General features: G+C 42.8%; 1 protein-coding gene across 2 annotated transcripts in view; it reads left to right on the top strand.

Moving 5' to 3' along the window:
- PHACTR3 (phosphatase and actin regulator 3) overlaps positions 1–16,738 on the top strand; it is a 100,557-nt gene that overhangs the window by 38,066 nt on the left and 45,753 nt on the right. For both annotated transcript variants that reach the window (XM_027645809.1, XM_027645810.1), the window contains exons 2-3: positions 14,997–15,158; positions 16,034–16,111. In XM_027645809.1, the coding sequence (XP_027501610.1) occupies positions 14,997–15,158; positions 16,034–16,111 (240 nt within the window). The remainder of the gene's footprint in view (positions 1–14,996; positions 15,159–16,033; positions 16,112–16,738) is intronic.

Consider the following 16,738-nt stretch of genomic DNA (forward strand, 5'->3'; position numbering starts at 1 on the left):
AAGAAAAGCAAACATGGGGAGAGGGTGGTCTGTTTTGCTCTGAAAATGGGTTTGTTCTGCACCAGCCTTGCTGGCTGTGGCTGCACAGCACAGGCTCCTGCCCTTTGAAAATCCTCTCCTTGCTGCTCTTGTAGCAGTAGCTGCTGTTGAGAGCTGAGGTCACCGAGCAGAAGAGATGTGTTCAGAGGCTGGAGCCACCACGTGATGTCTCATTTTGGTTCTTTCTACCCAGACCTATGAGCTGGGGCTCAGGCAGAGTTGTGTTGGTGTCACATCACCTTCTGGCCCTGCCAGGCTCTGCCGTTCACACCAGGTCTGTGCACGAGTGCCTGTACCAGCAGTGCAGGTTTCCTGCACATCCCCCATGGGCAAATGACCATATTCCTGTCAAATCAGCCAGAGCTGTGACACGCTTGGTGCCAGCTCTGTGCTTTTGTGCCAGATCGATGCCAACTGTGAGATGACAGACAAAGCTTGATGTGTGCAATTGGTGCAGGAAAATGATACCTGATCCACAAAAAGCTTGCAGGAACCAGGTTGACTGATCAGCGTATTTTAAACACGTTTGAGAAGGCAGAGGGGATTTCTACTGGATCTGCATTTTGTACCATTGGGACCATGATCTTTTTGATCTGATACTAAATGCCCTAAAACTTGATTTATTGGATACCAGCCCAAGACTTTGTAAACCAAGGCCTACTTGTGTCTCTATCTTCTAAGGGTTTATCTACCTTGGAGAAGAAAAGTTGTGTCAGGGAATTGAGCTGCTGTGTCTAATTCCGTGCCATGCTAGCAGCATGGAAATATATACCTCCTCCTTCTATCCAGCACCCTGCTGATGGAGAGTGCTGCTCAGCTCTCCATTTTAGAGCTCACAGCCATGCAAATGCTGCAGAATTGGCTTTGGGTTACTCAAAGATCTCTAGCACAGTGTCCCCCTTCACTTTACAAATATCTTGTCTCCATTTCCTTATTAAAGAAAGAACAAAATCATAAGATGCAGTTGATTTTCAGTTTTAAGCGTTCTTTTTGGGTTTTAGAAGGTTTATTGTGAAACACATGTTTTGGGCAACACACCCATGTGTTTTTGCAAATATGATCTCTGAGTGATCCCACCAGGAATGCACATAACTCCCATAACTCTGGAGTGAATTCCTAGAACAGCGCCTGGGAGCGTGGTCAACATGTGAAGGAAATCACCAAGTGCCAGCACATATCAAGGAAGTAAAGCCTCATGGATCAGGTGCCTGGAAGCAGGATATGAGCTATTCAGTATAAAATGTCCCTGTAAACTCCTGGGGAGGTGTTCAGTTTACTGATTTGTTGTGACAGGAATTCTCAGTCCTGTGCCCACACGAAATGTCACCCCAGCCAGTATCAGTGTCCTCCCTCGTCAGGAAGATCCTGGGGACAGAGTGACACCTGCTCTGCTGATCATGGGGGATTTGGGTCAGGGTCAGGCTTTGCTGCTCAGCAGCTGGGGAGGTTCTGCTGCTGCTTTAGCTGGGCTTGTTCCTGGGCAGGAAGACAGACCTGTGGTTTTTGGGGCTGTCCAACCTGGTATTCTCAAATTTGCGTCCCTCAGCACAAGCTGGGTGAGCTTCTAGCAAAGATGTGGGGACAACATGCAACTGTGTGGGCAGATGATGCCTTGTCTATCATCCTGCCTTATCTCCAAATAAATGTATGCATTTTAGAGCCACTATCTGAACTCATCATCCAAAGGCTACACTGATAGCCAGATGTCAGAATCATATTTTTCTGTTCTTTCAAGCTTTTCCCCAGTAGCTTTAAATAGAAGAATAAATTTTCCACGGAGAAAGAATCTTCTATTAATAGCATTAGATCATTTCAGCACTTGAAAGGAAGAAATTAGTTGAGATTTTTATAGGGTTTTTTTTTAAATACTTTTTAAAATATTATAAGTTCTTTTATTGTGCAGGCAAGAGCATCCGCCTTCAGAGTTTTAATTACTAGGGAGAAAAAAATTCTCTGAGTTCAAAAAATAAAAATAGTGAATAAGAATATGTGAAATGACTTAAAATAAACATCTTCAAACAATCTGGCCCTGTGTGTCAGTTCTTTCTCATGCTTTGATAATCTCATCTCCGTTGTTGAAACAGCCTTACACAGATTGCACAGGAGGCCTGAAGCTGATTGAAAAGCCTTCTGCTTATCCAGGGCAGAGAATTGCCAATAAGAGGTGATGTTCTGGAGGGCAGTCTCAGCAAATCTCCTCACTATATTTTCTCATAACTGAGAAAATTTGGCCAGTTCCACTCCCGTGATTTCACATTCTAACATCTCTCCTCATTCATTTAAGGAAATGAGAGGAAAACAAGCTGTGTAGGCTTCACCGCCTTTTCCAAATAAACTTTGTTATCCTCTTATGTAAAACACTAAGATATTCCAAGTGGCAAAGAGCTTTATACACAGCTTCACTTAAAAGCAAAAACATAAAACATGTTTTGTTCTGCAGTCACAGAAATTCCAGTCATTTATAGCAATGAATGGGCAATGTCAAAGGAACATATGGTATTTTTAGCTCTGCTTCATTACCCAATGTTGTAAATGAATCCTGAAGACTTGTAATGTCTAAAAGCTTTCTCAGAGAAGAAAGGCTTTTCCTGCATAGTCTTGATTAAAGTCAGGCTGTTCCTGTGCAGAGGCTCAGTAAACTGCACCAAGCAGGGAGGGAAGGATGAGGAGTCAGACCTGTACAAATGATGAAATGACAGCAAAAACAGGGCTGTGAAAGCAGATTGTGCCTTGAGAAGGGATAGTGAGGAAGAGCATAGTCTCTGATAGAGAGATGAGATTTCAGTGTCTGACCTGCTGTGCAGGAATTCAGGACTGAAGCTCCGTGTTAGAGACAGATAAGCCTGAGCTGACGTGACTGAAACAGGGCAGTGGAAGGCAGAATGATACCTGCCTATAAATGCCATGGAGCTCACAGGCACATTTGATACCAACACCCTCTCTCAATATGTTCCACAACATTCTTTTCCTCTTGTGTTTGCTGTCTGAATCCGTTTGACCTGCCAGCGAGTTTGGTTGATGAAGAAGTCGACCTTTCTTTCTGTTTCCTCTCTTACTGCACAAGATCCTTGACCTGGTTTGCTCTGCTCAGTCTAGACATGTGCCAAAGTATGAGGGATCTGGCTTGTTCTCAACAAAATTACAGCATTTCAGAATGAAGGATGGGCTTCTGCAGGAGCTTCCCCCGTTGTTTCTAAATATTTCATAGGTAGCTTCAAGCAGAGATTCAGTTTGGATGTATAGGAAGGAACAGGCAATGGATGAACATATTAACTTGGAATAGTGTGGATCAGCATGGCAAGCACTGAACAGACAGTTCTTACAAAAGCCTGGGGATTTTAAAGTTTCTTGGAACATCACAGGACCAAATCCAAATTCTGCCTAGACCGGTGAAATTCAACACCATCATTACACACAACAATCCCTAAAGTCAACAGCAGCCTGAAATCTCAGCAAACACTGACGAACAATTACATGAATTTCAAGATAGTCATATGGAAATCCTAAAATATCTTCATTTTTATTACCCCCATAAGTAATCTCTTTTTGCAGCTGAGATATTGGCCCTTCCTCTATTAGTTCCCATGGAGGTTTCTGGCACAAAGAAGCTTTCAGGAGATTTTTGTGGCTTTTTAGTGGTCTACCCCAAAACACACATAGGCTCCCTCCTAGGGAAGCAGTTATTATAATATTGTGGGGGGTTCTTGTTTCCAGCTCTCCATGACTCATGCAAGCAGCTGAGAACACAGTTTAAAATATGAGAGCTGAAAAGAAACTGAGAAGAGGGAGTAGTTATTCCACTTCTCTTTCTCTTGGAAGAACTAAAAAATACATAAATTTAGGTCAGACAGGGTAAAAATATTCCATGCTGGTTTTCCTTCCATGCTATTTGGGCTTTGTGAGACTTAGAAAAACAGGCCCAGGATATGGTTGAAGTGAACAAGACTATGATTTACTTGTTTAATAAAAACCTCATGCATTGAAATAGAAATTCAGTTCATATTCTATGGCGGTTTTAAAACGATGGTTTTGTCACAGGTCTGGTTATCCCCTTTGCATAAGAAATAATAAATTAAAAATTAAAAACATAAGAAAACAAGAGAAGAAAGTCAAATATTCTTGCTGATGAAAGGCAAATGTTAGAAAAACATTAATTAGAGGTTTCCATCTCAAAAACATGTCCCGAAAGAAAATCAAGAGCTGGAGACCAAAGAACTGCCAGGAGTTGTTAGCTTAAAAAAATTTAAAACTTGTGGCCACTAAAATTAACAAAACTTGTCTGTGCAAAGAGAGAGCCCCCTGCCATGCTTTAGCTTTGGAATGGGGAGCTGTTTTTTGTTCTTTTGCATGAGCCCTGTCCAGAAGAATAGAAGTGTAATCATGTGCTCCCTGAACACTCAATATTGTAGAATCTCATCAATTGTTTTTTGGTTTTTTTTTTTTACACCATTACATTATAAACTGAAGCCTGTGAATGTAGAACCAGAGTGATCTTGCCTGTTCAAGATTTTGAGCAGCAGTTTCTGGATGTAGGTGAAACACAGTGCAGAGAGGGTTTGTTGTCCCAAGGCAAATCTAAGTTGCTCCACATCCACCGTGCTGGCCCCAACCACTGAGTTTTCTTGACAAAGCCACGGGAAAAACTATTAGTAGGAAAATCTTGTGCAACTCAGAGTTGCTCCAGCCCCTCCTGCTTGATCCAGAGGCTGGCCCAGGGTGGGGCAGGACAACTCCTGATGCATCCGCCACTTGGGGAAATGTCCCAGCACTGAGTGGGAGATGTGGGGAACTTTCACCAATGCTGCTGTAGACTTTTAAATGCAAATGCTGCTTTTAAAATATCAAAAAAAGCCATTTCTCAGCAGTTATGATTTACATTTTAGCTCAGCTCATAGCATTCTTTGTACCTACTTTGAATGGTTTTGTGTGCTACCTCCTCCTCCGTGTGTTTGCATTTAAGGTGGAAGCACTGCAGCCATTAAACATCCTGCTTGTTCATGCTGTTGCCTAATATTCCTAGAGACAGGAACCATCTGCAGACACATTGCTGAGGTTTGTTCTCTGACCTTTGCAGTTGTTGTAAGCAGTACAACCTAACTAGCCCATCAATATTAAAATGGGCTTTAAGACATATCTCTCTTGTTCTTTCAAATGTAACCATTTCAATAATTGATCATGGGGCATTTTTGGACTTGTTCTTAGCAACAATTGTCTAGTTTGTGTTGAAAGAATGAATACAAAACTCGGTTTTTGCACTGAACTACATAAAAACTCACTCCAACTAAGAAACCAGTACACCTCTGGTTAAATGCAGAGCCCTTTCTCCACTAAATTCAGTGTGCTATAAACCATGGGAAAGAAGCTGAAAGAAATTCATCCATCTGTGTGTTAGAGTAAATTGGCTGTTCTGTCACAACCACAGCATCATTCTAGCAAGTTTGAAATTGCCATTATATGTTAATTTATGCATAGCAATTTCATTGATGCTAAAATGTGTGCCTGAAAGGCTCTAGGAATGTATCTGCCATTCTGGACATAGGGATATGTACCAGACATAAGGACATTTCAAATAAGCTTTAGGATGGGCTAAAACACAATACAAGGGAACTTTGACTTCACCAGAAATTTAAAAGACAAGGTCTTGCTGCAAGTTAGTGACTTTGGGTACCAACAACTCACAGGAATATGCATGTGGGATTAGGGGCTTTTGAATGTTGTAAATTATTAAGAGAAATAATGAGCTTTATCCTTCCTCTGGAAAGAAAATAGGGGAATTCTTAGTTTGGTTTTGGAAGGATGATTGTTTAGTTTGGTTGGTATTTTTGTTACAGTGAAGAATCTTGTTTCCTTTGCACTTTGTAAGGAGAGAGCTCGTTCTCTGTTGAGTTGGAGTCACAAGATCACACCACTTAACAAATGCACCAGAAGGTGTTGAGTCCTCAGCACCAGCTGCTCACAGACCCACTTCTACCCCTGCCTTTCTTGCTAATGCAGACACACCAATAAATCACATTAGCAAAAGGAATTGCAGTTACTTCCATGGTTGTTCCCCCTGCTTGGCTGCTGGGTGACAGGGAGAGTTAATGGACAGACACTGCTGTTCTCCTGCCAAATTCTCGTTTTGTTGTTCCCATTTGGGATATTGTCTCTCTATTCTTCTACACAGGGCAAGGATTGCAACTCACTAGTTTGTTTTTCCTAGTCTTGTAATAGAAGAAGGAAACAACCTGGAATGGAGTAATTCCAAGAGCTGCAGAGGAGACAGCTTCATGTACTTTGAGTAATTTCCCTGTTTTTTCTTGCCCTGGAGAGCTTGCCATTCCCATTAGGAATAGATTGTGGTCTTGGTTCAGACAAACAGTGATAATCACTACAGTAAATCTGATAAGCAATTATTTCTCTTGGCCCTTGACCAGTGAGAAATTTCATTTTAGAAGGCATGTTGCAGTTTGGTCAGATCAGTGTTGTAAAGCCCTCACTGAGCCTTGAGATGGTCCCATGCTAAGGCTCATGTTGACTTCAATGCAGGATTGAACAGGTGAGAAGTGCCATTGCCCTTGGGGACTTGGTAGCTGTGACTCTGCACTCAGTGTGTGCACAAATGTGCCTTTTCAAGGTGCTGAGGGCACCAGAGCGTTGTGGCACCTTTGCTGTCTTTTGAGAACTGTTGGTATTATTGCTTCCAAAAAATACCAGCAGACAATGGGATAAGTGAATCTTTTAAAAACAAAGCTCCCTTCAAAGTATTTCCTACACGTGTCTTGTATTTACAGACTGCTGCATGCAGCAGAGCAAACCATCCCTAGAAAATATTTAACCATTCATTCTTAGTGACATGACCTCCCAAAAAGGGGTTCATTACAGTTTACCTACCAATCAAGTGTGTAAATCATTGGTAGCTTTAAAACAAGTTTTACAAGGAGCCAAACTGGATGCATAACCTTAGACAAAAGTTGAATTCAGTCACTGTGCCTGTTTTCTATCTGCCTTTCCCTGTAGCTGTTCTGGTTTATGTCATATTTTTGTTGTCTAAGGATTTCTTCCAAATCTCTGTCCTATTCTGGAGTATGCACAGGGACTGTTGAATAATGTGTATTTGTTGCCAGTGGGTGCAAGGAAAGTGAAAGTGCAAAGCATCAGGAGTGATAAAGGAGAAAACAAAACAAAAGGCAGATGCTCTTGCATTTCACAGAGCAGAAGGAGTGTTTTCCATCTGCAGCAGTGGCACTGAACAGTGACAGAGCACCAGCAGAGCTGTGGTGTGTTTGAGGGAAGAAGGAAATTATGCATTAAATTACAAAGCCATAAAAGTGTACAAGACATGAGAATTTGATTATTTCTCGAATAGACAAGTTTGGGATGGCTATAAAGTGAGAACTGATTGTATGTCTGAGAGACATAGACTCCTATAAACTGAAGAAACTCAAACCAGATCAGTCCTGGGCCATGAATCCCAGAAAAAAGCAATGTATGGGGCCATGAATCCCAGAAAAAAAGCAATGCATGGGGCCATCAATCCCAGAAAGAAAGCAATGCATGGGTCCCTGTTAGCAAAGGTGATGCTCTTACACCGAAGGCTTCCCTGGGTGTAACGTGTCCCTCCAAAGGCAGCTGCTGTCAGGGATGAGCTGCAGTGCATGGATTTGAAGGTGCCTCTTGGAGACAGCACAGGGTGTGTTCCAGTCTGCAGACTCCCTGAGGAAGCTATAAAAAACATCCTTGCAACAGGTTTGCAGCAAAGCTACAGCTAATTAAACAACTGCAGGTGATGAAACGCTGCTCCTGCAGTGCAGACAACAGCTTTACTGCTATGAGGACATGGCAAGCCTAACCCAAGCCCTTCCTGTGCTTCCCGGCTTGGCTCCCTGTGTCCTGCAGAACAGCATCTGTCCAAGAGGCTTGGGGAAACTGCCCAGCACTGGGAATTTCTTATATGTCTGTACTCCAAACCCCCTTGCAGCTGCAGGAGGGACACGCTTGGCACAGCTCCTGGTCTTCTGCAGAGGCAGTGCCCATTTCAATGGATTTTTATTTGATTTGAATGGATTTTTTGTGACTCTCAGGAGACGCTGCTCTGCTGCCTGAGCCAGCTCTCCCTGGGTGACGGGCATGCAAATGGAAGGGTCCCCCCTCAAAGGCAGATATTGTACAGGCTCAGGTAACTGAATTAACGGTGATTACACGGCAATCCTTCATTAGTCTCATTTTCTTATTGTTACTTAGCTCTTTCTTACCGAGGTAAAGCAAGTTGGGGGTTCCTTTGTGCAAACACTGACAAACTGATTCTGTTAATGAACTGCTAATGTCACACCGTGCATTGTAAATCACAGCAAGTGGCGCTGGGACTGACACAATGATCCAAAAGCCTGAAAGGTTTCTGATTAATGTCCCTACACCTTGGCTCACTTGGTGGTAGTGCTGTTAGGTGATATGGTAACTTCCCAAAGGAACGTTTTCTGAAAGAAATCACAGATTTCAAGCATACGAGGAGTATTTTTATCTAAGAGATTTAACTGGAGTTGCCACTTCCCTGCTCTCTTTCCTTTGATAAGCATAATCTGTTTCCCCGTTCCTTTCAGTGAAAGCTGGTTTTAAAATCCAAATACTTTGAAGGGAGGCTCAGCATGACAGAATGGAAATAAACTTCCCTGGAAGCACAGCCCCCTCCCACCACCCACAAATTGTGTTTTGGGGGTTTTTTCCCCTTCAATTAAAGAAAAATGTTAAATCATAATTTAACACACTAAAGAGCAGTGGAAATTATAGAACAAGGACAAATGGCAAACATTTGAGTATGAAGTGAAAATGGAAGCTCAGACTCTGGAGACCACACAGTAAACCTGCATTTTCATGCAGGGAAGTACAACAACCTAATCAGGATTCATCCCACCAGCTAAAAGAAAAGTGATTGAGCCCAAGAACAGCCTTTACTCAGTGGAAGCTGAACCCAGAGCTGTTTCTGTTTTCCCCTTTCTACCATTTATCTTTGCCTTTCCCCCCTGCCTTCAAGTACTTCTATGAATCTGAAGTCTGCACAAATTTCCTGTGCCAAATTTCCCCCCCAGGTAACTCAAGGAATGTTGTAGTTACCATGTGGATGAACCTGGCCCACTGTCCATCTGCTTCCTTAGGAGGTGAAACTATTGGGTGAGATGAAATCCAAGGTGGGAAGTCAAGAACATAGCTTACAATGAGAGATAAGAATTCAAGCCATTTTTACCTACACCATTGACCAGAGAAACTCCAAAAATTTGGATAGATAAATGCCTGAGTTTCCACATCAATCCCATAATTTTCCCTACTTTGTTTCAATATTTTTCTGGTGTAACAAATATGATGTGTCAGAGTAAAAATCCGAGTCATGTAAACAGCTGTGCATCCAAAATCAACTTATAATTACATTCAATAATCTACTACAGGTACCTTGCCTTTTCTAAATAACTAAACAGCTAGAAAGTAGGTTTTCTGTTTTACAAAGGATTCTGTGTAAATTTTTTCCAAACCAACTCAAAACAATATTGAAACATTCATGGCTTCAAATACAAAATCCCTTCAAAAATTAAATAAATTTCAGGTTCATAAAAAGCTTTTTTTCTCCTGTATGATCTTAATTTCTAATTTCTAACAGTCATTCAGAATTGGGAAAACGAAAATACTCTTATGTTCAAAAAACTGAAATGGAAACTTCAAACTGGAACATTCTGCTGCAGTTTTCTTTCAAAGAGAGTCAAGAAAGAGAGAGTGTCTGCAGAAATGCAGGTGACAGAAAACATTTTTAGAACAAGGAAGAGCTCCATCACAGGAAACATCTAACTAGTGCAATAAAAAAGCTCCTCAGTTTGAATTCTGCTTCTCTGGAACATAACAGAAGTGTTCAAAGGCTCCCAGACACAAGTGATTTACCCCTATCCTGCATATTCAATCACTGAGATCAGTTCTTTATCTTTTAGGATGCTAAACTAAGGAAAAGGGGGATTGTTCCTGCTGGTAATTCTCCTTCAAAAAACTCAGGATAGTCCTTAGTCTGAAACCAAGACCACCTTTCTGCCTTCTTTGCCCTGCAGGTTTCTTTCACTAGATAACAAATACTCTCTGTAAGGATCACCCCTCACAAGTGTCTGGGTCCTCACACCCTTTTTAGAGGCAGATATGAGTTTTAGGCAGCACTGAAAGTCCCAAAAAGGTCATTTTGATTCCACTCCCTGTCTCCACCCTCTGCAATGGACCAAGGGGAACCTGTTTTCACTCTGTGTCTGAGTTGCAAAGGCAGATGCAATGACAGTAAAGGGGAAAACATGCAGAGCTGCATCACAAACCAATTCATCAGCAAACAGAGCACGCCTGCCTTACAAATTTGCCTGCAGCTCCTGTCTGCTATTTTTAAACTGCCTGCAGGTTGCAGATTTTTCAGTGGTCCTTCTCCTACAAGTGTACACACAGGATTTAGCAAGGCACAAGTTTCATTACCACGAATTTAAGCTACCAAAATTCCCAGCACATTAAAATTGAGCATCCTTCATCTTCCCACAAAGTTCTTGCTGCATTTGTGTAGTCACAAGAGGACATCCCATGCCTCTTACAGCCTCCCTCTGTGGCCAAGGTCAGTGTAACTCAGCTCTGCATCCCTGATGTTCCCAACTGCCATCCATCAGCCTGCAGTTGCTGTCATCAGCAACCCAGGGATCAAGCTACAGACTCTTTGGCTCATCATGAAAACCCCAAGAAGATGGACCCAACTCACTGAACCCAGTGCTCAATTTAACAGCACTGCCATGTCATCTCAGCCCCAGCTGCTGTACAAATGAGGGCTGTGGGCAGGCACAGGGCACTTTTCCATCACACACCCAGGACACAATTCACAGAACTCACAGCAAACCTGCCCCACTCCTGGAATAGGAGTCAGGATTTGACATGTGTAAATGGGAGAGTTTCTATGTGCAGAAAACCTTCACAACCATCATACAATTCCTACAGGGAAAGGACTAGCAGGAAGAGTGGTCTATTTATGGCACCACAGTATTTTAAAGAAGAAAGCAAGGGGGTGTTTTTCAGAAACACCAATTGCCACAATTGCTACTGATGTGAACAGAAGCTGCTCAGACTTCCTGAGGGGTCAGACCCTGCAGCCAAATGTAATGAATATTATGGTTTGTTTGCTTCTTCTCTGTTGCCTGGTTGATCCTGCAGCCCAGAGCTGCTCTGCAGAGCAGGACCCGTCACTTTGGAGCCTTTCCCCTCATCTGATTTGGGAGTCTCAGACATTAAATCATTCACACTTGGCCACTGTTAGGAGCTCTAGAAATACTCCAGCTGGGAGAAGCACTTGCTCAGCATCATCAGAGGGGCACAACCACACTCACTTGCACCCCTTTGACACACACAGAGCAGAGGCCAAGTGTGTGATATCCGAGGGCTTTGTTTTGGAGCTGGAGCTCCAGCACAGCAGCCTTTGCCCTCAGTGGGGCACAGCAGGGAATTTAAAGTAATTTTGATGTAAACAGCCAATAAGCTTCAGTCAGAGCACTCAGCTCCCCACAGGGCTGACCATGGTGTGTGGGACCAACTGGTCTGTCTTGGCAGTGAGGACACTGAGGGCAGTGGGGACAGTCAGGTCCCTGGGCTGGGGGTTAATCTTGTGCTCACTGGCCCCTGACAACAACTGCCCCTCATCCTTCCCCATTACACATGAGTTAGGCTGTTGTTCCTTTCCCTTGCTGGTTTGGAGAGTCAGGGTTTGGCTCTTGGCTGTTTATATTTTGCAGACATCCTCTCTAATTGCATGGACTGGCCCCAGGCTCTCAGGCTCTGGGAGGAATAACCACATTATTCCACAGAACAGTTAGCATAATTAAAATATTGACTGCAGATTAAAAAAATGTGCTGAATATTTCACAGAGTGGTTGGAGGGTTGGCAAGCCTTGGCAGCTTGTTGGCTGCAGGAGCTGGCTGATATTTAGGCACTCCTTCTACTTCAGCATTCACTGCTGTACGTGGGAACTGCTTTTTGTGCTGTCAACTTCTCATCTCCCAAACAGCCAACCCACAACCAGGAAAAGATGAACTGACTGGAAATGAGGTGCTCCAAGGCTTTCTTGTGATTCTTATTGCCAGTGAGACCATTTCCTTGTTATTTCTGATTTCAGGACATCTGTCTTGCTGTGTCTCTATCTATTTATATTTGTGTCCATCTCTCCAAATGCACAGTATAGGAACTGCATATGGTGAGAATGTACCAGGTGATAAATCCATTTGCTTAAGAACTGTTTGTACCATAAGAGAAGCATTAATAAAGTTAAAAACCCCACAAAAACCTCCATTGGAACATTTGGTTTAGCTTCTATTCCTTCTTAGACATTTGATTTCTATCTGTGTTTCCTCTGTTATCCAAGTCTAAGGCACAAAACCCTTACATTTCCACAACCAAGAGGGCAGAAGGGGGTGGAAGAAACCCAATTGGCAGGGCTGGAAAAAAAGACTGATCACTATAGGGCATATATGTTGAAGTTTATATTTAAATGTTTGGTGTCTTTGCAACCTCTCCCCATTCTCTAATTTTTGTGGGAATATCTGAAATGATAAGCATTGCTAGAGACACACAGGTTTGGGTTTCAAGGACTTCTTTGTCTTTGTACATCCCCTATCTGGCAAAAAGGTGAAATGATCTCATGCTCCCAGTGTTAAACAAAACATGTGGATGATGTCTAAAGCACTTTGCAGACACCTACATCCTGAACTGAGTGCTGTAACTTGCCAAGGTACTCCTTTAAATCAGATTCTTATTTAATCTTCACTTCCATGCTTGAGAAACCCCTGGAATGGAGGAGCAGCAGGGCAGTCTCACAGGCAAGGACCAGGGAGAGCTGAGCTGAGCCTGTCCTGCTCCTCTGCAGCTTCCAGGGACAAGGCTCTGATTTCCAGTCTGATCTACAGCTCTTTTGAGATGAGTTAATTCTCTGAACATTTCTATTCCCACTCAAGAGATGTCACAAGAAATGGCCAAATGCTATTTTCTGAGGCTTCTATCACAGCTTTAAAGTGATCATAATAGCATATTAATAGGAGATCTACTCAGCCATTTTCCATTCTCATTGCCATTGCTGTAATCAAGAGTAGCTCTACTGCTTCAAAGCTTATTTCTGTGATACTTCTCATGTTTGAATGTGCTGTTAGGAAAGGAGAAGGATATCTTGGCACTCCAGCTGTGTTCTGTAGGCTATTGCCTTTCTTCTGGGCTATTTTCTGCTCTCAACTTAATAGTGACCTCCCAACTGTAAATGATAAATCTCACCTTGGGTAGACACCATGCTTTCAAAGGCAAAAATGTATTTTTATGTATGTTTTCAATATTTTGTAAATTAAACCCCAAGATGAACTCAGTGGGATGAGAGAAAAGGTGCTCTAAATTCAGTACAAAAAAGAGAATTTCACTGGGCACACACGATGTGTGTGGGGGGAATTGTTACAGCTTTTCTCTGCTCTCATAGTTCACGTGGCCAAGATTTTAGTTTGTCTCCACTGAATGATTCATCTCTATTACCAGTATTTTCAAAATTAAATGGAAGAGGAGGAATGTGTTCATTCCCCTGCTGTGTTTAATAATCTTCCAAAAATTGTTTCCTGTTTACTTGGAAATCCCCACCTCCATGCTGTGATTTAGACATTTTCACCCTGTTAACTCAAAAGCAAAGCCTAGAAGATGCTGCAGAGTTTTTCTCTTGCAGTCATAAAGCAATTTCTGATAAGTGTTGATGTTCCAGGGGAAAATTACTTGGAAATGTACATAAGTTCACAGCTTCACGTTGCTCATTTAAATCATAACTGATTGTTGAAAAGAAAATACAAATTGTTGTTAGTTTTTACTCATGTAATTTATCTGATGGGAGCTTCTCTCTTAACAATTACTGTATTGGTGCTCAGTATAGGCATCAATAACCCCATTTATGGGGCTGTGCTGGTTTCCTCCATGGTACTGGTTAGCACACAACTCTGAATAGTCTGTGTGCATTGTTTCATGCAAGGCTTGTCTATAAGCAAAACTTACAGTGTATTTTCAAGACAAAATATTAAAAATACCTAAATTGATTTTCCAGCTGAAGCATTATCTCTGAATTACTGTGGCTTGGCTGGACAAAGGGAAAGAATTTTTCCCTTAGTTTCCTCAAGGAATAAATTTTCACCAAAGTTCTAAGATTTTACTTATGTAGCACATATCAAACAAACTGTTCTTATATAAAAGATTTGCATTAGCTCACAAAAGTCAGTGTGTTCTGTGTTAGTTTATGTGACGGGTTCATTTAAAAGGCAGCAATATCCTGTGGCCTGAGAACAGAACTGGAAGCTGGGAATTCCAAAGGGACCTGAGCTTTCTCACACTTCCTCTCAGCTTTTCATAAAGGTCTGCATTTTTCTAAATGAACATTCCATTTCTGTGATTAACTGGAGGCCACATGGGCCTGATTTACAGATGTGTTAAATTCCTCCTGCTCCCACTAAAGCCACGGGGAGCTCTCAGCTCTCCATGTTTCCAGAGGCTGTGATGCAGCTCCTGGGGGGGAGAGCGACACCATTGCCTTGGTGGGTACCAGGCATGGGCAAAGGCAGGGAAGGGATGGGAAAAGCATGAGGTGTACAAATTCAGCCCATCCCCCTCTCTCTGGGCCTGGTAGCCCTGATGAATCTATGAGGGATGGCAGGAATGGAGATACTGAGATATTTGGCATCCAGACAGATTCTGTGCAAGGGTGGAGAGAGCAGCTGATAGGAAGCCCTGGGCTGGCACAGAGAGGTTGGACACCTCTGGCTGGTGTCCTTCAGCCTGGTCACTGGCTCCAGTGGTGCAGAGAGTTCCTTGCACTGCTTATCTGGGTGACCAGACTCTGCTTGTTGTCTGGTGAGGCTCCACCTGCCTGCCCTTGGTAACTCAGTGTCCAACAGCCTTCTCTCCTCTTCCCTCCCAGATGAGATGGAGCAATCCCCGGCAGTGCGCTCGGACTACTTGGTCTCAGGGATTCGAACTCCACCAGTGAGGAGGAACAGCAAACTGGCAACACTGGGCAGGATCTTCAAACCATGGAAGTGGAGGAAAAAGAAAAATGAGAAGCTAAAGCAGACGTCTGCAGGTAGGCTGGGAACAAGAGAGGGATGTGCACAGAGCAAAGCTTAGCTTGGTGAAACTTGCTTACATAGGACATGCTAAAGGTGATTGATCTAAACCCGGTTCAGAGATTTCAGCATTCAACAGGTTAATAACATGTAGGGCTACAAAGAGCCCATATGTGCTGACTTCCTATATAATACAATAGATTACATTTAGAAGAACAGGTTGAAACATGAGAGTGAAGCACAAGCCTTGCCACAGACTGCTTTACATGGGCTCTGCCTTCTCCAAATAGGCTACACATTTATGGCCCCAAGCATCATCACCCCTTTTATTTGGGGTGAAGATTATATAGGTCGCAGTAACATTATGAGAAGTGACAGAAGGGAGCTACAGCATGTGAAAAACCTTCCCTCCAGCAGCTGTCCCTGGGGGGAAGGAGCCCAGCACACAGCACAGCATGTGCCCACTGGTCTCCAGGGATGTCCCAGGAGATCAGTAAGGAGACAAATTCACTTGCATTTTCCTCAGACAGGATGGTGCAGTTCCCTCCACTTGCTCTGATATCCTGTGGGATATTCCTGAGGCAGCTCCAAGGTGCTGTGTTAAACAGCATGAAGACTCTGATATCCCTGTCACTCTGCACTCAGTGTGATCCAACAGCAGGTCACATCATAAACCTCAGCTCTACTCGGGGGTCATTTTACCGCTGGTTGAACAAAGGAAAAGGCACTAACAGGCTGAGCAGTCCATGCTCCCCAAAACAAAATCCTGGCAGTTCTTTCCAAGCACACAGTAGCTGAGACTAGAGGGAATTCCCATATTACAGCTTTTTCACTCCATTATATGAATACTCTGTTCTTAACTGGAGCTGTGTTGTGCTACTACTTCGTGCAGTGCTGGAGAAGAAGATGACAGCACGGCAAGGCCGGGATGAGCTCATTAAGAAAGGCCTTCTGGAGATGATGGAACAAGGTAAGGAAAAATTCTTAACCTTTTTTGTCAGAGGTTCTGTCAGAACACATGGGAAACACATAATTGCAAACGCAGAAACCTGAGAAGCAAGTGAATAAAAAGGAAAACCTTCAATCCAAACAGAGAGAAAAACTCTGAATTAAGACTTCTCTTTCTTCAGACTCCTCCCTGCTGCAATCAATCCATGTAGTTTAATTTTTGATGCTTTACCATCTTGAGTGCAGCTCCATCTTCACTTGATTTATACATGGTGCAGTCTGAGCTGGTATGTATATTTTATGTAATTGCTCTAAAGCCAGTTAAATCCTACTGCCAAGAAAGCCAGCTAAAGCTGGATAAATACAAACTTCAACATACAGATGCAGTCAGCTAACATGTACAACCCAGGGGTCCAAATCCCATCAAATGATACTAATCTGATGTTTTCAGCTGTCTTCCCAGTAAACCAAGTTTGTGACAAAACACGTCACTATTGCTCCTGCTTTTCATTCACATGGAAAAGTGAAGCTTTTGGGAGTGTCATTTTAAAGCTTCCCTGAGTCCAAACCAGCAGAATTCATGGAATGAAAGATGATAAAGTGTGAGAAACATTCACAAAGGACCATGGCTCTTGTACAGCCCTGCTCC

Source organism: Corapipo altera, unplaced genomic scaffold (assembly GCF_003945725.1).
Source record: "Corapipo altera isolate COAL_440 unplaced genomic scaffold, ASM394572v1 64, whole genome shotgun sequence".
Taxonomy (NCBI): domain Eukaryota; kingdom Metazoa; phylum Chordata; class Aves; order Passeriformes; family Pipridae; genus Corapipo; species Corapipo altera.